At 49.8% G+C, this 26,226-nt stretch overlaps 1 protein-coding gene across 3 annotated transcripts in view; it reads right to left on the bottom strand.

Annotated features, from left to right (window-relative positions):
• The window catches only part of LOC149341266 (diacylglycerol kinase delta), a 209,058-nt gene that overhangs the window by 61,645 nt on the left and 121,187 nt on the right, over positions 1-26,226 (bottom strand). For all 3 annotated transcript variants that reach the window (XR_016282895.1, XR_016282896.1, XM_089543272.1), the window contains exons 2-3: positions 15,568-15,615; positions 4,812-4,874 (exon numbers count right to left, since the gene is read on the bottom strand). Coding sequence is in view for 1 of the 3 variants with exons in the window: in XM_089543272.1 (XP_089399398.1) it covers positions 4,812-4,874; positions 15,568-15,615 (111 nt within the window). In the remaining 2 variants the exon portion in view is untranslated. The remainder of the gene's footprint in view (positions 1-4,811; positions 4,875-15,567; positions 15,616-26,226) is intronic.

Here is a 26,226-nt window from a genome sequence, read left to right as displayed (position 1 = left end):
GCTGATCGAGCGTGCCGGCCGGATAGAGGTGGCCAACGGAACCATGGACTGAGAGCTCCGACCAGTCCTCGACCTGAGAGCTCAGTCGCGAGCAGCGCGCCCAAAAACACGAGAAAATTTATTACCGCGATGGCATTACAGTTGTCGTCAGACCAAAATCCCGCCACCGAGACAAAATCCGCTAATTGGTCGATACAGGTCACGTGACTTTGTGACGTCATCACACTCTGGCCACCCGACTGCGAGCAACCTGTCCACCGTAGCAGGTGGTAATTAAATTAACGATAGGTCAAGAGAGGTCCCGTTACTCTGTGACGTCATAAGAACCTGCCTACCGGGTTGTGATCAACCTGGTTTCTAAAAAGCACGTAGGTAGTGAATAAAAATCGAAAATGAAAAAAAAAAATGTGATATAGTGGAGCCCGAATATATCGAATCCGGATATTTCGAAGCATTGAATATATCGAACACACAGACTAGCCTCGTGAAAATTCTGTGTAAAGGTATAGGAAAGTCGCGCATTATATCGGACTCCAATTTAGGCGGTCACTGGATATATCGAAGATGTCTCTACGCGTTTGCAAGTGATGCTTCTCCTAAGGGCGCTTTTCGATCACTCTTCGCGTGGGGAGACGGATCGGCTGCGCGGCCTTGAACAATGCACCTGCTGGCAGCGCTAGCGCTGTGAAACAAGGTGACGAGGCGAACGTGGGGTGTGCTTGAGGGTGACCTTTGGTCTTACATACTCAATTTCCACGCCACGCCTCTGTCATGCGGTGAAGCCGGCTTAACTGACAAAAACCTGTTGCGGCGGCCGTCGCGTGGCGTGCTTCGCTCTCTTTCCCCGCTGAAGGCGTTGCGGAAACTAAATGTGCCTCAATATTAATCAGCGGTTATCCGTTTAATAGCGCAGTGGTAACAGGATTAGGCATCCTATGATAGGCAGGGACTAGTGCCGAAGCAACGTCCGCTGTGGCTTCAATGAGAAGCAGGTTAGGCCTAGCAACGCCTAAGCGGGCGGTGCGCTGCCAGCACGCCACTAGCGTCACTAGCGTGGCTGCAATGTATTCTTCCTTCTAGTTTATAGTTCAGCCTACCTTCCGCCTTTTAAAATATACAGAATTATCGAACTGTGCGATGTCAGTGCACGCTAAAGAACCCCAGGTGGTCGAAATTTCCGGAGACCTTCACTACGGCGTCCCTCGAAGCCTGAGTCGCTTTGGGGCGTTAAACCCCATAAACCAAACCAAACCTATTTCGCAATCCCCTTAGAATTTAATGTATCCAGGTTTGACTGCACAGGCAAATTTCAGCATCGCCACAGCATAGGGGATATCAGCTACTGCAGCTAGCAGCCCGAATATAGCGGGGGATGGACCGAAACTTGCAAAGAAACTGACATTAACATGCACAGAAGTTGCAACAGAAGCTGCGACAAATGCGAAATCTAATGCTAGCTTAAGCGTCTCCATAGATGTAATTTACTTACCTCCCACATGGCTGTAGCTTTCAGTGAACTTTTGTAGCCGAGTGCAAACGTGCAACTCGCCGAGCTTTCCAGGCCCGATCCCCTGACGTTTCTCCACCCTCAGCCTTCTCTTCCTCTATCGTCAGCGAGACCGTCCTCATCTACACGTAATCGTGTAGATCTTTAGGGTGATAAAACTAAACGAGGCACCCTCCGGGACAAGCTGCTGGCGGTTTCAGACGGACCAGAATCAAGTTACGTAACGACAGCAGCCATGAGAGCGTTCAAAGGCCGTTGTAATTCGAGAAGCGCCTACGTGGTACCCCCACTCCCCTCGACTTCTATTGCACGTCCTACCCGCCCACCGCTTCTAGACCGGCCGCTAATTCAGGACGCAAGTATAGCACAACCGCCGAAGGAAAGAAGCCGCGAAGGAAGCCACACGAATAGCGCGCGCACGCGTTCCAGGAAGTACCCGCACCTCTGTCAACTCGATTCTCTCCAAGTTCCCCCACTGCGCTTCGGCTCGCACCGAGGGTCCACAAAAGGTTCGCGCAACACCTGCGGTAACCGCATCGTCCCAGCCTCCCTCGCACACCTCTTGGTCTTCCTCCTCGTCGTCTGGCTCTTCTTCCTTTGAACTCAATGCAAGCACGCACGAACGAACGCACAGACCTTGCTCAAGCCGCGGCTCTCACTAATCAGCTAAGTAATCCGCATGCAAGGCAGCCCACGACGCAAGCGCGCGGCGAAGTTCTCTTCCGAGTCTCGTCCTCTTGGCCCCTTAAAGATTAGAAAAAAAAAGAGGAATAAAAAGAAAGAGAGAGAGAGGATTCGGGTGCCGCTTACTACGCAATCAAAGCGTCCCCGCCGCACAGCCGTTCTCCCTGCGCGAGAGACTCCCTAATTGGGGAGACGCGAAAGCGTGCGCAGGCAAGCGTTGCCGCGCTATTTGCGCGCCCAGAAACAATGCGACCCGGCCGCGCACACACACACATCAGGAGCCGCCGCGTATAACGAGCCCCAGATGCCGAGATGCGCGCATGGCGCGGACGACAAGAAGCAGCCGCGCCCAAGCACAGCGCGCACATTTCCTCTTTCATTCCCCCACCCTCCTTTTTTTCCCACACGGAGATCCACGTAAACTCTTTACCAGTGGCCTCCTGCAGCACCCTTGAAGCTTCTTACAAGGCCTCAATCAACAGCGCGCGGGAGCTCCGTCGTCAGCGCTCGCGGCATCCGCAAGCGCCATATAAGATGCGCGAGGGATTACCTACGCCTGAAACAAAGTTTTCTTGCCGTATATCAGTTACGAAACACTGCTTAAAAATACGGCGCGTTCTCACGGCCTTCCTTCGGAGGTTAGCACGCTCTGAGGCCGGGAAAAGTGCGGCAAATAAAAAAGAGAGGATCACTGCTGCATGAAAGCTCGGCATTAAATGGGCGTTTGAACGCAGCGTATGCGACGCCGCCTTTGGGCTGTGAGCCATTATAAAGTATATGATTCGCGCGGCCGAGGAAAAACGTGGCCCCGGCAGGCATCGCGGATCTTTCGCACCGCTGCACACAACTGCACCGAGACTGGTTAGAGACGAGGGCGAGATATTCGGGTCGCGACGCAATTTGCATGTGAGACGGAAGCACACTTCTGCCTCGTGATTCGCTTTGAAAGAACGGCGAACAAAAAGCTGAACAGGGGCACGCAGGTGGGCGAGCGCCCAGCTTTGTTCCCAGAACTTGGCGTAGAGAGGCGCGAGAAGCGACTGCAAACAAACACGGTGAACCTCGGGCCCCTTAAAAAGGGATCGCAGATTAAGCTCCGCTCGCAAGGAAAGACGCAACGATACCGTCCTGATGAGACACTAGCGGCTTTTTAACAAGCACGTGTAAGGAGATCGAGCGAGCACACTAAAACATGCAGAAACAAGCAAAGCACGGGCTCAATAAAGGCTCGGATTAAAATTGCCATTTTGTCACTCAGGCATTACGTCAACAACACTTTGTACAAAGCCCTTCTCCTATAGTTGGATACAACTCAAGAACGAAGGGGCAGATGCCCCTCATATGATGCCCTCTAGCCAATGGCGTCGAACGATTTTCATGACGCAGCGGTTAATCCAATTAAGCCGTGGCTAATCCCCTTTCATCTGCCGCCCCCTGCGGTGTCACGCTAGCAGGTCCAAGAAGATTAACCACGTCACGAGATTCGATCGACGCAATTGGATGGAGGGTCTCTTGTGAGGGGCACTCGTCGCTTCGTTCTTGAATTGTACCGACTATAGTATGACCGCGTTTTATTTTACAGCGAAAGCTGTTAGAGGGAGTCTTTCCGCGAAACACAAGCGCAGCCGTGTCACACCCACAGACACTAGTTAGCATGCCGTACAACAGGGGCGCTGCGCGCAGCACAAATTAATGGCGTCACCACAGGATGGCGCTGAAATAGAGGAACCTAACGCGTCGGAGGCAGCGAGGAGCGGATGGATCGAGAGCGACTGTCAAGGGCGCATGGGCGAGCTTTCGCCGAGTTGAACGATTTGCAACTACAGCGTAAATTTGCGTAACTTATTTTCAAACGACGCTTTACCACAGAAGCAGTAGTAGGAAACGATGTTCTACGTCACTTGCGTTTTTATGTCTTTATTGTTGTTTACATGTAGTCCCCTCCCTAAAACCGAACAGCACTCTGGAAGCTATGGCCTCTTCATTGGGTGATCAGTGGCCGGAATCAACACAGCTCCCTCGTCCGAAAGAAAGGTTCGTCACTGGCTGCCGCTCCCGTGCGGTCCAATCACGACAGTTCACAAGATACAACAGCCAAGACACCAGCCAATCACGAGCCTTCTTCGTATGCAAAGGGCTTCGCCAAGTCAACCACTGATTGCCTGATGGTGCACGGTTTTAGCGAGACAGAGACGACGCGCTAAGCGTACCTCAAATTTTACAAACAGTGCGTCTCTGCGGGATTACCGCCACTTTTCCTCCGTTTACGCAAGTTGTAAAACCCCTGCTCGTGTTTTATGACGTCCGCACAGCCGCGACCGGAAATCCGCATCTGCGATGACGATGGGACGAAGCGTGTCCCCTTTTTACGCATTCCGAGTACCCCAAAGCCACAGGAAATAAGACCGGGCAACGCATAAATCAAAGGAACATGCACAGGGACGAAAAATGAATGAATTAATTGAATAAGAAACAATGAAAGAGGAAGAGAAAAGCGCACAGCACCTCAAAAAAGAAAAGAAATGAAAAATAAAGAGAAGATGGGAAAACGCAAAATGGCGAAACAGGAGCCACCACGGGAGTCGGATGACACGGGCGTCATTCTGTGTGCGCTGCTCACCTTGGTGTCTTTTGCATAGTAGAGTTTCCGCGGCTTGAGTCGAAAGTATCGCTTCTTCCACCTCTGCAAAGAAATATGACACAGATATAGTATACCAGAGAGAGACGGATAAAAGCAGGGAGGTTCGGTGCAAGCACTGCTCATGGCGGAGACTGCGCGGTGCCAAAGACGGTGGCGAGAAGAACAAAGTGAAGACGACAGCCGCTGCACCCGCAAAAACATTTCCGAGCATAATCATCCAATCTTCTGTCTTGGTCGCGAAATAACCAATCTCTGAAAATGCGGGAACTCATCCATGTACTTGGATTTGGAAGCTTTATTGTTGTTGTCGTATACGGTCAAAGAACCATTTAAAAAGTCATGATTTCCTAAAGCTTTATATATAGTTATTTTGAAAATATACGTATCGTGAATGTGCTTTGTTGAATGCCTTTGAAGGTCTGGTATGAAGGCCCCGCGATATGCACCGGTATTTGTCCCAGTTAAGTAATCGCTTCAATTAAGTGTTCGCAACAAGACCTCCAAAGGGTGCTCAAGCGCTAGCGCGGAATTTCCCGATAACTGAAGTTTGCTTAGGTCGTCCTGGGGTCGTCCTGTGATTACACAAGATAAAGACCAATGAGAAAAACCTGCTTAGTGCTAAAAGAGCACAGGAGCCATCACAACCGTCAATATTCGTAAAACACACATTATTACATGCTTCACACCTCCCTGGCAGTCTTGATGAGGAACACAGATTTACAACACCGTAACTTTCAAACAAATCACGCACGTTTTATGTAACCGACAGCTCTCCAAAAAGGTTGGTTTGGTTTATGGGCTTTAACGTCCCAAAGCGACTCAGGCTATGAGAGACGCCGTAGTGAAGGGCTCCGGAAATTTCGACCACCTGGGGTTCTTTAACGTGCACTGACATCGCACAGCACACGGGCCTCTAGAATTTCTCCTTCAAAGAAATTCTGCCGCCGCGGCCGGGATCGAACCTGCGTCTTTTGGGTCAGCAGCCGAGCACCATAACCACTGAGCCACCGCGGCGGCCCCCAAAAAGGTATTAACTTGAAAAAAATCAGCGCTATCACGTTATTAGGATACAATCAGTCAAACTGAAAATTTGGTACGCAATTTAAGCTCCGCCTTTAAGGGTATGATGCGATCGCGTTAATGGATCTCGTCAGCGGCTCCTTTTGCTCAAGTAGACACGGACACTGTTTCCGTTTCACGTGAGAGACCACACAACATACATATAAAGCCCCGCTTTAACCAGCCGTGCAAACATTCCAACGTGATCCACTGGCACGGCCCCTGTATGAGTTGATAGAAAAATGTCTTTGTTGCAGCCGTGACTCACATCTTCCTCAGTCCGGCTGTGGCTTGAAAAGCCTTATAAGAGGACAGGGAAAACTGCGCTCACTAAGTCCTTCATAAGTTGTCTTCTTTTCACTGCTAACAAATATTCACAGGAAAAACAAGTGGCAAGGAAGCGACAAGACGCAACCACCTCACGGAGGTTACGTGATACTGAAACCACTTGGCGTAAAAACAAGCGAGACAGGGCGAAGCTTCCCTCGCCGACTCGCAGAAAGAGATTCGCTCGAAACGTTCTGTCCCAAGCGGGTCCCCATATGAAAGCCGCGATATGCGGTGTAACCTCTGTATTGTTGAACCTCGCTATAAAGAAGTTGATGAGGCTCGGCGATTAGTTCGTTATAGCCCGTGTTGACCGAGCTTCCAAGGGGAATAGTCATTCCTTCGTTATAACCATTATTTCGTTATAAACCGTTCCGTTATATCGCGGCTTGTCTGCATTACCTTCGCTGCCAGAAATACATTACATACGGTGTGGCACGCGCGAATACAGACAAGTCGCGCCGACTCCCCAACGAGTGGTAACTCTCTCATTTCATCTGCCTTGTTGCCCTTGATCGAATCGTTTTCATGATAGCAGTACAGTGGTAAACTAAGTTATGCGTTCAGTGTTGTTGACCGGCGAACATTCTCAGAAACAGCTGGCGTCGTGTGCCATGCGCCATGCCTCAATCCAACTCACTTATTTATAGTTAACATGCTCTCCCTTTGGGCACAAAAGGCTTCTGCTATTTTCAAGACAACACTTACGCTTGCCCTATCAGATGCAAAAGAAAGGCAACGTCATTCGCGTAGGCAAGTATACAAACTTTACAAGCGTGGAAACCAAAACCACGTGTTTTGTTAGTGTGAAAAATTTTCCGACAGAGTGGTTCAAGCCTGCGAAAAGCAATGGTGACAAAGGGCAGTCTGGACGTACAGAAAGAACACATCTACAAAGAAAAGGGTATTTATGCACCCCGGAGAATACAGTTTTCTTTACACGAAGCAGGAAAACATTGAACGTGTCTTTATCCACTGCAATGACGCGATAGTCTTTGGGACGTCTTGCAGCGCACAAAAAAGGGTATGACGCGCTAGCCTTAAAGGGTTAATGCCCATATATGAGAAACTGATTGTTCTCTATTTTACGATCATTGATTGCTGGGAGCCCGCTTACCACTCCAGGCGCAGTGAAGAAAAGGTTAAGCGATGCGCCATTGCACAGGCAGGTGGCTGTTTCAAGCACAGTAACCGGTAGGGATTGTGCGACCCTTGTTGCTCTTCCCGAGCAACCTCTCGCGACCAATCATTAAATTAACTGCCATGGTGGGCAGTTTGCTTATAATCCGGTAGGCCGGTTGTGATGACGTCACAAGGTCACGTGACCCGAGTGGCCCACCTAGGTTGTTTCTCTGGAGAGTTTTCGCTCTCGCCGCCACCGATGACGACGACGATGCCGGATTTACCGCTGAACAGGACCCTCAGCGCTGTCGTGTCAGAGCAGAAAACTGCAAATGTAGGTAGATCGCGAAGAAAGCGAGCTTGGTAGCTGAATACTTTAGCGCTCTTCGCGAGCAAGTTGACGCCGTCGTTCGCAGTTGGTCTCAGGCACCGGAGTGTTCGCAGACGTGCCTTTCGCTTTTCTGAACGAACAAATACGATTAGCACAGAGGGTGGAGTCAGCGCAACGCGCGGACAGTATGGATCGCTACACGTCAGCGCGCTACTGATATGGCAAGAGCTCTGGTCAAGGCATGTGTAACTTTTAAAGCGACAGCGTTAAAGCTCATGTTCTGCACAAAATCTGGCGCCGTCGTCGTCAGCGCTGTAAGCGAAAAATCCCCGAAGAAGCAACTCAGTCAGATGTTTAGGGGAATCGCCCAAGGTGGAGTAGGTTTGTAATAAGGGGGTAATTACACATTGGTATCCACCCAAGCGCAACCATACAACCACAAAGGAAAGCCAGAAAAATTACATTAAAAGTTCCCGTTCTTGGTAATTTAATACATCATCTAGCACATGTCTTCAGTTCAGCGACACGAGGAAGTAGGCAATTATGTAGGTCTGTCTGTACCAAGCAGCGGTGGTATAGGCATGCGTTCTGTAGAATTTAGACCCTTAGCGGCGGCACCAAACGACGGCTTCTGCCGAAACTTCGTGCGCCACAGAACTGCGGCGCAGCACGAAACAGCAGCGAGAAGCAATTTATTTCAGTTTACACAGGGTGCCTCATGGGGAGACAGTAATGCGGAATCTAAGAGACTGAACAGTTCTAAACGAACGCGGTCAAAGAAGCTAGCAGCTAAAGAGAACCCGCGGCGTGTTTTCGGATGTAGCTTAATGAAACGGGAGAATTAAAAAAAACGAAAACACCACGGGACCGTTTCAGCGCTATGTCCTAATTTGAAGCAAGACCGTTGCGCGGCAACAGCATGTCCGGTTTTCCGCTTCCCTGATACGCGGACGGCTCAGCTACCGAGGCGTCCCCTGGCGTGCACGAGCGCTATTTCTACAAATTCACGCCTAACCGCCGGCAAGCGGTCAATCTTCATTGTTGCCAACACGTCTACACGCGGCCCGTAATGCGGTTTCACCCTAACTTTTGATTTCACTGGAGGCGCGGCTTTCCGGCGGGCTGGCATTGGCGCTAGAGGTTCGAACGACCGACCGCCACCTGAGCCGTCTTCAACCAAGCTGACGATGTCAATGATAACAAAGCGCTTGAACAGCACCCCGGGAGCCATGCTCGACGATAGTCTAGCGGAGAGCAACTCTCGTTACAAGTCGATGTTGACGGAATACGGCGCCAGTGTTAAGAGGAACCAGACCGAAAAATGGCAATGAAGGCCCATTAAGAGCAGGCTTTAACTGAGAACCCAATTTCGGGCTCACGGGGGCGGCTAATGGCAAGTACCTCACCCTGTTTCCTGTCCATCGATTTCGAAGAAAGAAGTACAAAAAAAAAAAAGAAACGAAGTCAAATAAAACTGAGAGCCTGCAGTCCTACAGCACTACCTTTGACATTAGATAGCAATCCTCCATTACAGCTCAAAGAACAACCACGCGTTTCTACGGCTGACCTTTGAGCTTCAAGAAGAACAGCAAGAGATCAAAACGCAATCCGGTCACTGATCTGCACAAGACACCTATGCCGGAAAGGGCACCATGCGCCGTCGCACTAAAGCCCCCCAGGCTGGCGTCAGCCAACCAAGAGCTCGACTAGCAAGCCTGCTAACATGCGAGAACGGTTTGCGACTGCCCGACGGTTCGCGATGGCGTCAGTATTTACTGCAGTTCCCAGTGCGCATTCTCAGCGCCTCGTAAACAGAGTTCCTGATCGGCTGCGGATATATTTGATATATCCTCAGCCGATATATTTGATATATCCTCAGCCGATATATTTGAAACACTGCAAAAATCCGCAGTGACAACACGTCAATCGGTGGTCTATATTACTGTCGTGCATCGTTTCGGCACCGCTCCCTTGTGCTAAGCATAAACAGTCTTGTCCTCATCAAGGAACTAAGATGCGGCGATGGCGTAGAGGCAGAGCACCTGCCTCGCGTGCAAGACGACCGGGGTTCGAATCCCGGAGACGCGCAATTCTCCACCGGGTTTAAAAACGGAACGAATGAACTCCGTGTGTCGATGGAATTGCACAACTTGTGCCGGGCTTATGCATAACCGACAACGCACTCCCTCACCACAGCAGGACTTGGTCACCCTGGTGTAGTACTTGGCCACAAACTTCTACGAACAAGCCAAGGAACTAAACTGGCTCGCAATACAATGGGCCATATCTGAAGTGCCTAAATGCAGTGAAACATATATAGCCTCTCACAGAAATAGCAAACGCTTCTGGCAACCGCAAGCGCGCAGATTACAGTAAGCCGTACTTTTTGATAACATTTCGCACACCGCTTGACTGTCCTTCACAAATCAAAGACAAAACAAAAAAAAAAAAACGTCACTAGTGCTGCTGTTCTAGCAAGTGAGCTAAGGGAATACTACATATCGAAGTGTCTACGGGTTTAAGACTGAGCTCCATGCACGCGAAAAAGTAAGCGACGCGACGAGGCGGCGCGGCAATGACGGCTGTCTGTCGCTCCGTCGCCCACCGGCCAAGCTCCATGCGCTGCGACAACGCTATAACAACGCGAACGCGAAATGGAGACGACGATCAGTGTTGCTGGCATTATACACCGCAAAGCTGTTTGCGCCTATAACAAGAGTCACATTATTTGCAAGGATTAAAATTTTCGGCAGAAAAATGCCAAATAAAATGTGTTTACAGCTTTGTCATTGCATGTCATTGTCACGGGCGCCGCCGTGTTGCCTGAACGTGGGGCGCACACCTGCTTGAACCTCACGCGCTTTCTGACGTCAAACGACCAATACTCGCTAAGCCTAGCAGCACTGCAAACACAGAAGCAATCTGAAAATCTGCGGTGTTTTATCGCTAAAATTTTGTGGTTGAGGCAAGTTCAGACAAAGCGAAAGCTTCGTGCGCATTTAGTTTACCGTGAACGTGGGGCACAGCGTAGCGACAACGACGAATCGGTGGTGAAGCAAGATTCCCGGCCAGAGCCAGCGCCATCTTTGCCAGAGCCGGCAAGAGGCTCGGTAGTGACGTACGCTGCCAGATTAGCTGCTATTGGCTAATCGCGTTGGCAACTTCCGGGCGACGAGCGAAATTTTCTGTGAGTGCAGATCCGAGCGACACGACAAGCGACACGGGCATTCCGCTTCGCGCGACGGCGTCGCTCGTCGCTTGCCGCTGTCGCGTTCGCGTGAGTTTTCCCGTACATGGAGTTCAGCCTTTAGACGGCCATTCCGAGCGCAGCGTGCGACCGAGTTCTTTATTCGCGAAATGCAGGCATTTCCCAAGCCACATTAGCCGAGCTTTGCGCCACGTTGTGCATCACCTCCTTTGTCCCGCTAATTTATTCGCGAAGCCCGCGCGAGGACGACCGCGAGGGACACCGCGAGCGCAGACCTAATTAAAGACCGGGCAGGCGAAAGCTTCCCGTACCACAGCCGGCGTATAATACAGGAATCGGCGCTTGCTTAATTAACTGGTCCTCAGCTAAGCTCCGGAGTATTCGCTCCGAACTCATCTTCATGGGCCAGTTTTCACGCTTTTCGCTGAACCTGGTATATTACGGAAATCTTAAAATTGCGTCGTCGTTGAAGAAAGAAAACGAAGCGAGTCCACGTAGAAAAGTTGAGAGGAAAAGCAAGCGTCGAAAAAACTCACCCGAAAAGAATACGCCTATCTGGTATCAAGACAATCATGACTGTGTGCGACAACCCCTCCCTCTTTCCTTTTAAAGACTATTCCGTCAATAATAGAACAATTGAAAGTTTAGCGCTCGGTCTGTTAATATCTTGACAGTGAAAGCGCTCAAAAGGACAAGGACGACAGAAAAGGAAAGACATACAAAGCGCTTTCACTGTGCGCTTTGAGCGCTTTCACTGTCAAGATGGAAAACCAACTCGCCCACTCAATTCCATTATTCTGTTAATATAGTTTCTCTGTTCCCGTACCAAGTCGTTTCGTCAAAGTTAGCGCTAAGCACTGCAAAAAAAAAAAAAAAAATGTTATACTAACTAGCCAGAGTCGTCGGTTTATCATCGAAAAAAGATTTGCTACGCTAACACTATGCTATGTAGCAAGTGTAAAAGTTGTCTACTTTATTTTTATAACTTGGCCCATTTCACATATTTCTCAATCCCATCCTACACGGTACGATCTAGGTGTCCACCAACTGTAAGACTGCTACTGCGCATTCCCTTTTTACTTAGCATCTCTACACAGGCGCGCACAAAGCGACCGAGAGGCGTTTCGAATCGCCTGGCGGCGTCCTACGACCTCGCCTCCCATCTGACGACCACGAAGATTGCACGATGTGCGAGGCACGGGCTGCGTGCATGGAGTGGTCTCCTGGTCGCATAAAAGAACTTCGCGCTGCCGGAGGGAGGTATGCGTGGTCGGCGTTGCTTCGGCACATTACTAGACGACCTGTAGCACCGGTATTAGGGGCGTGTCTGGCACGAAGTCACCTCCGATGACGACCCAACCAACACTTTTCGGACTGTAAAGTGTTAATGAAGAGTCTGACAAAACAGGAAGTGAACTTGTAGAAGCGTTTTATATCACGGAACGAGGAGATGGCAGCATTAGTGATCCGTCGCTGGCTGTTCGTCGGAGTGATATGTTTTTTTTATTCGTATCTATAAAAACATGAATGTTTGATGTGCACGCCTTGGTGCATGGGTAAAAAAACTGCTATATAAGCGCTGTTCGTACAATAAAGCTCGTTGAAAGTACAGCACTCTTCCCATTCCCTCGCTATGTCCGTGTTCGTAATTTGCACTCCTGTGCATTTCCTGTATATGATATACTACCCCGATGACGGCACCGTCTACACAGGAGACAGTCCTTTATACAGCTCTCGCTATAAAGAAGAAGCTAATCGCTTCTACCTCAATGAAAGCAAAATCGGTGAAAGCCTTCCAGAGGCTAAGGCGGTCTACCTAGAAATGATATAGTATCTAGCGACAGAAATGCGTTTTCCGAAGTATTCGAGTACCGGATACTGCTACTATTTCACCATCTCAAGCATGCAGGACGCTAATCTGGAACCACGCTGACTAGCTACGCCCCCTTGCAACCCGAGATCTGCGCAGGGAATGGTACCTGGCAAGGTGGCTCCATGCGCTAGCCCACTGAACGTCCTATAAGAATAAGGTTACATGCAGTCTACTGCCTCCAATATGCCTATGCTGTCAGAGTCATGCGACATCTAATCAAAATATTGCTAGTTCTCTCTTCGTCAATTTACAAAAGACGTACTACACATAACGCAGTATTAACACAAGTTTTCCTGAGAAAAAACAACGAAATGCCACTGATATAGTACCTCCACCCTGCGTATGTCTTTTCACGTTCCCAGCGTGACGCAACGAAAACCGAACACAAAAAGCATTATCCTGTCGTCGTTTCGTCACGCTGTGAATATGAATCTAGTCCAACTCGGCCAGTCTTCTGTTCTTGCGATATGCGCCGCTGCTAACTCCTAGCGGTGAGCACAGTGCAAGCTCTACAAGACTCGAGACAAACACGGACGGACGTGAATTTCTTTATACCAGTCGCATAGCACATCCAAATAGGTAACGGATCAAGAAAGAACAAGCTGCTGACAAATCGGGAAAAATCGGGAAGACACAGGGAGCCGTTACGCAGCGCTGAGAGTGACTAACACGAAGCCGAGGGGAGGCAAGCTACCAACATGTGGACACGCCGCGCACCCCGAGAAGCTGGCTTCGCCGCACATGGGATCTTATTGAGGAGAAAGCAGCTTGCCGTAGTCCCAGCTGGTCCCCTCGGGTGCATAATGCGCATTTTTCTCAGTGCGCTAGAACTACTGCCCGCTATCACGGATTTTGCCGGGGTCTGTCTGAAGCCGCGCCGTCACCTTGAAGCGTGAGAGACAAGCAGGTGACGGCACGCGCGTCACGCGCGTCACGCCGCTTAGGCGGGGCGGTCGCACAGCTGCAGCCAATGAGAGAGTGGCTGTGTCTCAGCTGCGGCCCTGTAGCGCGCGTGAGCGCGCGCTCTTGAGATGGCGCGTTATTCTCGCCAGGGAATCGGGACGGAGCGGACGTGTCTCGTTCGCATTTGATTAACTATGCAAATCGGTTGTCATTTTTTTCCGCCGGGAATACGCGATCGACGGCTTGCTCGTTCGGCTGCCAAAGATGGAGGAAAGAAGCGTAACACACCATTTTATTTTATTCAGTGCTGTACTAAGTCTGATCGGGACATTCTCTCGAGGGTGAATCGCGTCGTCGTCGCCACTTCCGCTCGCTAATATACACGTTTTAAGGGGAAGGGGGGGGGAGTGGGCGCTTAATTAAAGAATAGGGGAATGGGGCGGGAAGCCTGGAAATTTTTGTTTCCAGCCGGACAAGAGGCCGGATCCAGCGGCGGTTACTCTTAGGAGCCGGTTCCTACCGGCGCGCCCATGTGGCCGACACGGGGGTCAGTTTACAGTTACCCACCGTCTGAAATAAACAGACACGCCGCTGAGGAAGAGGCCTAAACAGCCTTGAATAATTGTTTTTTCAAGGCTGTTTTGCGCTGTTTTTTCCAATTCTTCAAACATGTACCAACCAGCCCGTATTTGCACTCTTCTGGCCTAAACAGGCGCACGCAAGGACGAACGGACACGCTAGGAGGACGATATTCAGTTTCGCAGTGTGAGAAAACATGGTTGCCTGTGTAAGGCTGGCGGTGTGTGGGGCTACGTGAACGAATTTGGAGGTGGGTCTCTATTGTTCCGTTTGAAAAAAAAAAAGGAAAATTTATGCTCTTCGACTGGCCCCTGCCCAGGGACGACGGTTTCCCTGCCTAGGGACTTAGGGACATTACATGGCTTAAAACCCGGGGTTTCCGCATCCCATGAGGGGCTTTTTGCATTTCGCTTTTCTCTCACACGCAAAATAAATTGTCTATCTCTTTTGACTGCAACCGTCCTTCACTTCACTTTATTCAACTTAAAGACCCCCTAAGGGGGGTATTACATAAGGTGTGGGTTAATATATTCAACAATAATAAATACATGTCACTGCAGTATGATACAGCGTATAAGATTGCGGATCCGGTTATAGCGGATAAGATTGAAGATGGGCACGTGATGGCGGCAACATCGGCGGGGAGGGCATTCCAGTCAACAATGGTGCGGGGAAAAAAGGAACCTGAAAAAGTCCGCTCCCTACTTCGCACTTGAAAGGAGAAAGCACAAATTACGGGAACCATGATAAAGTACGAACAAACCGTTCATCTGCCGTGGTCTAGGAAATTCATTTATCGAAAGAAGTCGTTAGCGTGAACTACTCGCTCGACCAAATAACAGCCCGCATGTCGCCTTCGTGGTGTTGGCTGGTTCAAGACGTTATCAAGGTCGCAATTTTCAAGTCGAGTCAAACAGACGGCTGCTATCATAATAGACGTCATTCAAAGCTTATCCATTAGATATATTAATGACGTTACGAATGAAGTCACAAAACTACACAGAGACTAAACACAGTGTAAACATATATCGCATAAAATAATCGCCTATGCATGCGTGAAACACAGTATAAAGGCTGAAATCCACTTAGTGGAACCAAATGCAAACGGTATAAAACCATTTTCAGTGATCGTTTGCCCACCGATCCTCGCCAAACAAAAATTGTTATGCGTTGCAAAATTCCACCTCGGTTATGCTTGTTTTTACGTCACTGCTTGTATTCATTCTTTGCCTTGTTCCTTTTTCAAACCTTGTCGCATCCGTTAAAAAACTCCGGCGCTGAACACATTCGAAAGCCAAAGTGATATTGGAAAGAGAAACTGTGTAGTGCTCACTTGGAATGAACTTGTCTGTTTCAGTAGGCATCCTTCCTTCACGCAAACCTGAAAAAGCAAGAACAGAATACGACAATCGGGTTAAACATCTAAAGACGACAGCGAAGACAAGTTGGGTGCACGCATAAAAGCACGCTTTGTTGGCATAAGCAACCACGTCAAAGGTAATAAATTAACAGCCACCGCTCAGCACAGCTGTAGGTGACAACAGATGCTGCATGAACGGGAAGCTCCCCATTCAGGTATGAGCCAGCATGCAGACGGAATTATGCGAGTAAGGATCTGTGACTGGCGGACGCAAGTCATCAAAAGTCCCAAGAAGGTGTAATCGAGTATAACCAGCACAAAAAAATAAAGAACAAAACCATTTTTCCCCGTCGAAGCTTTAAAGTTTGCCGAAGGATCGCCTTCCATTCATTTCTTGTAAACGGAAGGTTATATGCAGTTTACGATCGCAGAAAAAGCAGCAGCAGAAAAAAAGGCAATTCGCGCCAAACCCGGAAGCTTGGCATTAAGCTTCGCCCAAGTGCAAAACAAATGCGGTGCTGCACACACAAAAGGAAAACAAAAGAAAAACCTAAGCGAGGACAGTGGAAACTGAACTAGGCCAACAAACTGCTATGCGGCGATAAAACGTAACGCACCGCGAAGCCATAAAAACACACAAAAAAAGAAAGCAAGTACTTTAAGGAGCGACCGAAGCAGCAGCCTCGTTTGTCTGCACTTTGTGTTATCGCGCTGAGACCTTGCTCCTAGCAGAATAAGATAACGGAGTAAAGCAATGAAAAATTAACGACCCCTAGAAAGTTTCGGCTTGGACATCAGCAACGCTTAACGTGTTAAAGTGGTCGCAATTCTTTTCTATCTGCTTCTTACCTCGTCTCCACGTGTCTATATTGCCCCCGCACGGGTAGGGTCATCCCAGAAACAGCCCCAAAACACGCAAAAAGGCAAAGCGCGGCTTTACGAGCATACGACGTAGACGTTGAGCCACATAATTGTGCATAAACTAACACGAAGACGTTGCCGAGGGGCCAGCCCATCAATTCTTAACGTGTTGCTACACAAAGAAGCGGCGAAGGCCGACTCAGTGAATCTTAACTAAACAATTTATTCGATGGCTTGCAAAACACGACATAACTTCCTTCCTTGGGTTAATGGCACGCGCGAGAGTTGAATGTGTTGTGCCTCCTAACTTTGGAAAGAATTTTCCGAGCACTGCGGCGCCTTCGCACTTAAGTACAACACAGTTTGCATGGTAGTAACAGGAATATATTCTCATACATATTCATGATGAGTCAGCGTTTCAGGTTCACCGCTTCCCTAACGTAAAGAAGAATGAACTTCAAGACGAAGGGAGACCTTTGCAGCATACAAGAGCAAAAAGGAAACAGCTCTGCGGAATTCCGCGATACAATCGATTTCTCTGACCGACTCGAAGAATGCGGCATAGAAAGAGAACGTTTAAATGTCAACTAGGTGGAGATAACGACCGAAGGAACTTTTATTTGACGTACTGATCGACACTAACGTCTCAGAGGCTCTCATAAAACTAGCCGACCTTCTTCGGTATATTATGCCGCTCATAACACACGACACTGCAAAACTAAAATTCTTCGAATACACAACGCAGCACAAGAAAGTAATGGGCAGGTATCCAAATATGCCTGTCAGAGCGAGAAAAAAAAAATCCGCAAGAGATATCAGCATGCCTAAATAGCGGACGAATAATGTAAATGTCCAAGAGGTACAGTGAGGATGGAATGAAACGCGAACAGCGTTTGTGAATAAAAGAGAACATTTTACGTGTCTATATCAGATGCAGTGAACAACTAGCTCGATACATGATTCTGGGTGAACGGACAATCGAAGTACAGTTGGGGACAAAAGTTTCTGGACCACGTGTTCGTTAAACGAAGCCGATAGAGCTTTACTACTACACGGCGGCTGGACACCACACTTGTGGAGATGAAAGGACAAAATTTTGACTTCCACTTCCATAAGTGTGCATGGTCTCAAGCCACAAGCTAGTAGTAGAGCTATCTGCTTCCTTTCAGGAACACGTGGTCCAGAGACTTTTGTCCCCGACTTTACATGTTCATAAACCGGTTGTAAAGGAATATCTCGCTGCAAGACAGAAAAGTGCGACATATGCGTGTTCGCGTTTCATTCCGGCCTGACTACGTATATCAACGCAGTCATCGACGCGCGGCTCAAATGCAACGCTTTAAAACGAAATCGAAAGCATCGCAGTATTTTAAAGTCCACTGAAGGCCCTGTTAGTCCAGCTAGTACAACAATGGCATCGCACTGATTTGTCCAGAAAGCCTGCTGCAGCGAAGCGACGAGAAACTCTAAACCAATACATGCCTGGAGAGTTTGCCATCGCTCAAAACGCTTACATACTGCAACTAAGCTATCAACGTCGAGAAAAGGTCAAGGCAACAACTACACGGCAACAACTACACGGCAACGGCGCCAGCCTGCACGCAATAACACACACTACGGTATGAATGTGGGCCGTTGTGCTCAGTAAAAAAAAAGAAAAGAAAAGGTGCAAACGAGAAGTTTGCGTGCGCGGGTCGTTAGAAGATTCTGAACGGCCTTCTAATTCTCTTACCACGAAGGTCGCCCCAATAGTTTCGCGGGCTGCCATTTGAAAAACAAAAAAAGAAAGAAAGAAAAAAGAATGAAGCCGGTACATAAACCTCCCATGTTTTTCGCGATGGCTCGCCACTAAGAAACGCTCTTACGCAAGCGAAGCCGCGCAAACATTACAGGCGCGCACGTTTGTGGACAGGCTCCGTACTTTTATAAACTATTTCTCCCAAATGTTTGCCCCACCAGGTAAAACAGAAGAAGTAAAGGCAAAGAGCCCGCGTGTCCCTAGACACACAGGGGCGCGCGGGTCGCAGTTCAATCCCCAGTGAGTAACTGCATCGTGCCGGCTTAGGAAGCGTAAACAAACAGGGGAGAAGAAAAAAAAAACCGTATCGTCGCTAACGCGTAGCAATAAAAGAGGGTAGGGTAAGTGGGATGCGGGCAGGCTGGCTAATACCCGCTCCTGGCGACCGCTAAGCCGCTGGGCACACATGCGCGCACGTGACGAAGGAGCGCGGCGGCGAAGAACGGAGCTTCGCGAACGGCGTCGGCGCCGAACCGCAGAACGGACCCGCGGCGCTCGCTTCCAGTCTCGCACGAAAAGGAAGAAGCAGCAAAAGGGGGCCCGTTTGCGCCGCGCAAACAGGCGCAGCATGCAGGGGGCACCTGCCGAGGGAAGCGCAAAATCGCCGCCGCAGCAAACACAGCCAACGCTGCCCCCCTTCGCGCCGTGTTGACGCCGGAGAGCACGACCGCACGAGGAGGGTCATCGCGGAGAAGCTGCTGAGAAAGGCGCCTCGGAAAAGTGGCCGACGGAGCGGGAGATGACGAGAGGGGAGAGAGCGGGACTGTACGCGACCACCGTCTGAAGTCGCGTTTGTTTTTAAAGAGCATTTACACGTCATCAGGGTGGACATACAGTTCTTTAGGATGCATCAAGCGGCACGACACCATTTTGCTCCCTTAGAAATGCGGGCCGAACAGTGTCGTCGATAGCCCGCCGACGGTAAAGGAAAGAAAAAAAGAAGGAAAGAAGGAAGGAAAGAAAGAAAGAAAAGAAAGAAGGGAAGAAAGAAGGGAAGAAAGAAAATGAATGAATGAATGAATGAATGAATGAATGAATGAATGAATGAATGAATGAATGAATGAATGAATGAATGAATGAATGAATGAATGAATGACGGAGATTACTTAAACTTTGTTAAGATACGAAGCATTTTAGCAAGTCCACGTATAAGGGAACCGGTTTTTGCCGTCAGTTTATGAAGTTTCGACACACGCCGGTGATGGCGAAGCCAGCAACGACGTTCATCGTCAGCGTGCGGCCTCCACCTCTGACAGGCGCACACCACATCGCCGCGCATTCACCAGGCCCTCGCAGCAACGCGCTCGTCCTTGAAAGGCCCTTCCGTTTCCCGAAAGCGCGCATCTATAACTCGGTGTCCGGCTGGCTACACCAGATTTTTGTTGCACGCCGCGAAGCGGTGGCTGCACCGTTCCTCACTTGAGCGGCGAGAGCTTGTCCTGTCGTCGCCTTTACTCTTGTGTCTAGTCTTTTGTGCGCTGTTTTTCAACCATGAACCTATACCAACTCGCCCAACTTAACGTTCTACTAATATGAGAGAGAAAGACTGCTCCATCAGGCCGGCCTTTTAAAGCATTTATGCAGGAAGAAGGAGACGAAGCAAACGGGCCGTGGAGAAGCCACGGAAAGATGCATGTGTGTGCTCCTTTCAGATAAAGCAAAGCGCAGGCGCATTGGAGAATTAATGGATAAAACCCATTAATTGTCATGCATTGGAAACGTCAGATAAAGGTTAGGAATTTCCAGGACTTCATCAGTAATGGCTGCTTGATCGCGAAAATATAGAAACCGTGATTCATTCCCAAAAATTAATTGCATATTAGATGATTCGAGCTAATTTTTTAATATCTGAGTGCGGTCGACAAAATCATGTGCTAACACGCAGGCGCATGCAGGAATTCAATTGAGTGCAAAATTCAAAACTGCTCTATTATCTGTGAATGCAGCATTAGGACCACACAAGTTCTGGGCTGTTTTGCGTCAGAGACAGCTTTTGCACGAATTTATCTTTTCGCGGTCCTCCTGCGTCTGTGGAGGCTTATACTTTGGCCTTACGTTGATAAATATGTTGGAGAAGAGCGCCACTTGAACTATGCTAGCAGTTCAAGTAGATATATGCAGGCAGAAATTCAAATTATTCACATTTTCGCGCTCTTTATCACATATGCAACGTCGAGCATCAATGGATTAACCGTACAAAAAAAAAATGGTCATGGTCATCTTGAATCTAAGGTTTGACACGTAGTGACAATAAAATTTCACTTTCACGCTCTTCTGCGCACTTTTCTTCGTGTAAATCCTTAATACTGTTCCATTCTTCATATACGTACGTCACCAATAATAAACGTTTGCATAGGTGTTTTTATAAAGACACAAGGGACATGATACTGATGTCTACTGCGTTAGCTCGACAGCAGTGTATGAATACCTGCCAAGAGAAAAATACGAAGACAAAGACAACGTAATCGGCCAGCAGAGAAGAAAGAGAGGAAAAAGAGGGGAAACGGAAAGAAAACCGAGGACAGCGCCGAAAGAAATCGAAAGCGAATATGACAGGTGTCATGAGTGTTAAGAAATACAGAGGAAACAACACACTGTTGGGGGGGGGGGGGGGGGGGGGGATAGATGACGCACTAGCTGCAGTCAGGAGGAAGCAAGCGAACTTGGGCGGTGTATGCGGTGCGAAGGATAGTAGGTTACCTGCGGTCTGCTAAGAAAGAGTGGAATGAATACCAGGATAGGGAAAACAGAGGAAGCTTCCGTTCCACAGCGGCCCGTCCTTTTGTCACGTAGTAGTGACTGCAGTCCGGCGAGCAGGAGAACAGCGAGAATGGCTTCCAAACGAAACTCTTCATTTGGGCTGACTTGCGCCCGCAAAGAACTGAATGACTCGGCGGTGGCGTAGCAACAGGCGCGCTCGGTGGTCGTCGAACAGAATGCCCGTCGCTCCCGGCCGTGATCAATTTCAAGCTGATAGCAAACTTTCCAGATAAAGCTTGCAAAGTTACTATAGCATTCCGGAATAACGTAGAATCGGCGCCGCCTGCATGTGATCAGTCGAGATGAATCTGGCCGCGTCTTGCATCACAAACAAAGCTATAAAGCGGCGTGCCAGCGGCTTTGAAGAATGAACAAACAAACACTACAAAGATTCACGGCATTATGGTGACGACGACTACGGCAAGCTCACGTTTACAAAAAAAAAAAAAACAAAAAAAAACAGCGCGGTTCTCTTACAACGCCTCGTCTTTGCACCGTTTCTGTATGATCCCCAACCCCGACTCCAAACTTCCCTCGACTGCTCTGAAACGCGACGAAATCTTTTCAACTTTAGCGAAGACCACCGCGGCTTTATGTTCACAAAGGGCTCTGTAAAGGACGAATAAAAAATAACAGAAGGGAAGTAATGGAAGAAGCTACTTTTTTTTTCTCCTCCACTTATTCAGAGTCCTCCCAAAGAAGCGTTCTTTGAAGGTGGACGATGAAAACTTTTAAACAAATCCGGCGGCTCTTCGACGGTGTGCGCTGCGGGTCCGGCGCTTCTGCTCGAGCGAAGACCGATCCTTGCTGCGAGGAGCGAACGCGGCACGCCACCACCGGGGGGCCTTAATCAGCGCTGTCCAGAGGCGGCGGCGAAAGGGCGCTATAAATAGCGGACCGGGGCAACCTGACCGCGTGCGGAGCGGATTCTTCGTGAAAACCCCGCGGAGCTGGGCCGCATGCGGCGCTCCCGCGAGCGCCCATTCAAACCAGCCGCTGGTGCGCGCGCGTGCGAACCGGAGTCCGTGCCAGTGACGCCTCCGTTTTTCACGCAAGCAACCCGGAGCGATTATCCGCCTCCCCCGCCACTCCTTTCGCTCCGGCCAGCACCCCCTCCCTCCTATGAGCACATTGTATCCTCATCCTCCCTCCCTCTCGACGATTCATTCGGCTTTTGTCGCTGATGTTGCGTGCTTGGAACGTTCGCAAAAAAAAAAAAAAGTGCAATTTGGCTCGAGATTGAAAAAGAAAAACTTAGAAAACCGAAGTACTAGAGGCTCGTCCGAATGGAGCATTAACACACACACACACACACACACACACACACACACACACACACACACACACACACACACACACACACACACACACACACACACACACACACACACACACACACACACACACACACACACACACACACACACACACACACACACACACACACACACACACACACACACACACACACACACACACACACACACACACACACACACACACACACACACACACACACACACACACACACACACACAAAAAAAAGAAACAGCAAGCGCATTCGGCCGCATAAACGCCTAAGTAGGAAGCACTACAGCTCTCATGGCCCTCACCCACTTTCTCAACCGCCTCCACTTCGCCTACTGGTCGCTGCACGGTGCGTATCGCCGCGCAAAGGTAGTTCGCGTGCGTGCATTCAGCTCTGGTTTAGAAGCGTGAATTTAGCGCCGCCGTTGGCGCAACGTCGGACACTGGCGATCGCTCAGCAGCACGGTCGCTGTTGCTTCTGCTGCTGCCTCCGCGGCAGAACCAGCGGCGGTGGTGGCAGCAAGAATAACGATGCTTGGCGCAGCTTAACGAGGGAGGGAGGCTTCGAGAAAGAAAAAAATGTTACCAAGCGACGCAGAAAACTTCTCTGCCGCGTGAGGCAATACGTAAGCGAGGAAAGAAAAGTGAAGGAGGGAAAGGGCCAAAAGGCAGCAGGGGAGAGGGCGCAGTCCAGTTCCAACAGCGAGAGGCGGCAGCGCTGCAAATTCTGCGCGTGTTCAGCTAGGCGCCGTGCTGCTTTGGCCTTTTCTCCTCACCGATCGATTGCTACAGCGGCACTGTGTATAGCCAGCGGCGCCGGACAGGTGACGTGCTCATATCGACGCGGCTGTTAAAACACAGCAAGCTTTCTCCCCCCCCCCCCCCCCCCTCCCTCCTCCCGCGTAATCAGAAAGGTGTCGAATACGCGTTCTGCTGAAAACAAAACGGACAAAAAAAGAAACGACTTCATTACTAAAGTCCATAACGCAAACTAAACACGACGCTGGTCGTGTGGTTAATGGAGTACAGCTCGTTTCTTCTTCTGCCTTTCTCTCGTTAAACGCCATGGACCGCAATCACCGCTACAGACAGAAGCAATTAACTCTCCCGGCCAACACGTCCCAGTAATGACAGGAAGGCCAAGCTATATGTCACGTTGATGAGATCAGGCAAGAGTGCATATTCAGGCACGCTGACGTGGCAGCTGTACATAATTGCACGGCATCTTTCCTCTGCTCATCTTACGGGAGACGCCCAATGTATTTGATCGAGGATATATCTTCTTCGCCTTCCCATTCTTCCGAGCTCCACCTGCATAACATGGATAACCTACCTTCTTATTTACGCGGACGTGTACGCAGTGTGCCTCACTGGTGGTCATGCATCTGCTGGCACTGCACTGCAGTGACATGGGTGCTCTTTGTGGTTATACAAATTATCTCGGTGCCGGACTTTTTTTATTCTTCTCAGATGATCGCATCACCTATGCATAGATATAGACAGCCGGGTACTTATTGCTAAAACCTGCCTTGTCCGGAAAAGCACGCAGTGACCGTATTTTTCCGGTCGCCGGTATACATTATGTACTATACGTCTGGTGGCGGGGATAATTTCCAGATTACAGGTCGTGACGGCTGTAAGCAACAGGCCGCTCTCCGTGCACGATCATGCGTGAAGCGCTGGGATAAGCCTCTAAGCAAATATTCAGGGCGGCGGCACAAGAAATGCGGCAGACCACGAGTCCCCGCAGTATTGCTTCACCATGGTTCAAGGAAATTATTAGCTCGGCAGGAGGCTGTTCTGAGGAGATCGCGTCACGCACTGACAGCAACACTTATATACGAGTTTATTTACGAATCTGCACTGAGAAAGGTGGCCTGAGGCCTATAGGCGGGGAATGCTCAAACGAAATGACAAAAGTTTACGAGATTAACCAACAGATGGAGCAACCTCATGCTGATTTCAGTGCGGATGGCACAACGCTGGACGGGAGAGTCAGGGTGTTCTTCACTGCCTCTCCGACACGCTAAGCCCGCGCCAACCCAGCCGCGACGGATTCGCGTCTAGGCTCAAATAATTCACGCGAATACCTCGGTTCATTCTTTTTCCGCCTTCCGTTTCATCTCATATTAATAAAGCATCCAAAGTTCCCTGGCCGCTCTCCGGGTTTAACGAGGAAACCTTCCAGCCGTGAACCATTCGCGGCATGCGCAGCGCTCAGCACCAGCGTCAATTAATCACGTCGAACGAAGCTCGGGGCCACTAGTTTACGTTCCCGACCGCGCCCGAACCTAAGCGTTAATCGGCAGACTGGCTTGTGAGCATGTCCAATAGTGAGTAGGTGACAGCGTTGCTGTAAGACTGATGCCTAAGTGAGATGATGAGACAAACAGCGCAAAATAAGCACGCGGGCGGGCGGGCGGGCGGGCGAACGGACGCGGACGGACGCACGCACGCACAGAGAGAGCGTTGTATTAGCGTATTCACCTGTCGTCGTATACAAGCTCTTGTGTTGCTGGCAGTCACAGACTGCTTGCTGTTCCTGAGAAATGATGAAGGGGTTAGTATAGGCGGGCGCAATAAGCGTATGGCTGTAGAGTCACGGGTGCGCGGCGGAAGTGCGACGTAGACAGCGTTGAGTAGCTGCGTGCCGTATGCAGTCACGACGACGACGAGACCTCGCCGAACGACGCCCACGTGTCACTCGGGCGACGTTCGGTGGCACATCGGTTGCTGTTCGCGCACTGCAAGAATTCACACAGTTTTGCTTCCTTGACGCCGGTCTCACCTCAGCGCAGCAGGATCGGCGCATCGTCCGGAAGCGGCACGCAAATGACGGACGGTGCACACACACACAGTCCCTGTTCACCCGCGGTTAGTGGTTTGGTTTGGTTTATGGGATTTAACGTCCCAAAGCGACTAAGGCTATGAGAGACGCCGTAGTTAGTGGTTTTTGCGTTAACGATGCCACGCGATAAAGAGAGTCCCGAACAGCCTCCAGGTTCCGGCTATTCGAGTGTGCTGTTCTCCAGCCCATCCTGCGTCGCTCCTTTCCGAAAAACAAAAACAAAAAGCACGCGAACTCTCACGTATAACGCAGTGACTGAAAATATACGCGCGCAGTCAGCGCCGTCACACTGCGACCGCGTCACTCTTGATGCTAACTCGGTGACAGACGGGGAAGAAAAACCTCAGCATACTTGTTATCACGAAAAAAAAAAAAGACTAAACAGACGTGTACATTGCAAAGCACCCGTTTCACGTTCCGGGGTGACAAGATGGATTTTTCTCTCTCACTTTTAGGCGCGTTTGTCCTGTCTTTCCGCGCATTCATCACTGCTGTCTATATAAACACGTACACAGACAGCCGCTATCGTTTTTGTAACGACTGTGTCGCGAAAAAAAAAAAAAAGGTGGTAGGGTTTCAACGTAGTTAAACCGAGTAGACGTACGCAAGCATGTGTGCCAGACTGGTTGGCTCATGCTTTTGCTTTGCTGGGTCGTCGGGACGTCTGCGACGATATCAGACTCGGGTTAAGCTCTAATCGAGGTTAAGCTGATCTCATCTGTCCGCGCCGCAGATGGACGTTTGCGAAGACGACGATGTGCAATGCACAGCGCGAGTGTGCGTTGCAATTCATTACGAGGGGCCATCGGCTGCGGCGATTGCACAGTGTTCTCGTGCAGTGGCCGGCGAAGCTGATCTGTTCGCGCCGTCGCGGGTTCGAAGCCCAGTCGAGGCAATATTTATCTCATTGTTTATGGTTTTTCCTAGGTCACGCACAAGGCCAAGCTTCACACAAACTCGGTAGGCCGGTTAGACCTCGTGAAGTAGTGCTTTCGCACCAAAATACAACTTTTCACAATAGACGCGCTCCGGCTGGCGAGCTCGTACAGGTGCCAAA

Source organism: Amblyomma mixtum, chromosome 5, assembly GCF_055824585.1.
Source record: "Amblyomma mixtum isolate Tamu chromosome 5, ASM5582458v1, whole genome shotgun sequence".
In the NCBI taxonomy this organism is placed as follows: domain Eukaryota; kingdom Metazoa; phylum Arthropoda; class Arachnida; order Ixodida; family Ixodidae; genus Amblyomma; species Amblyomma mixtum.
The sequence above is the reverse complement of the archived record's forward strand: the minus strand, read 5'-3'. Positions and strand labels throughout refer to the sequence as shown.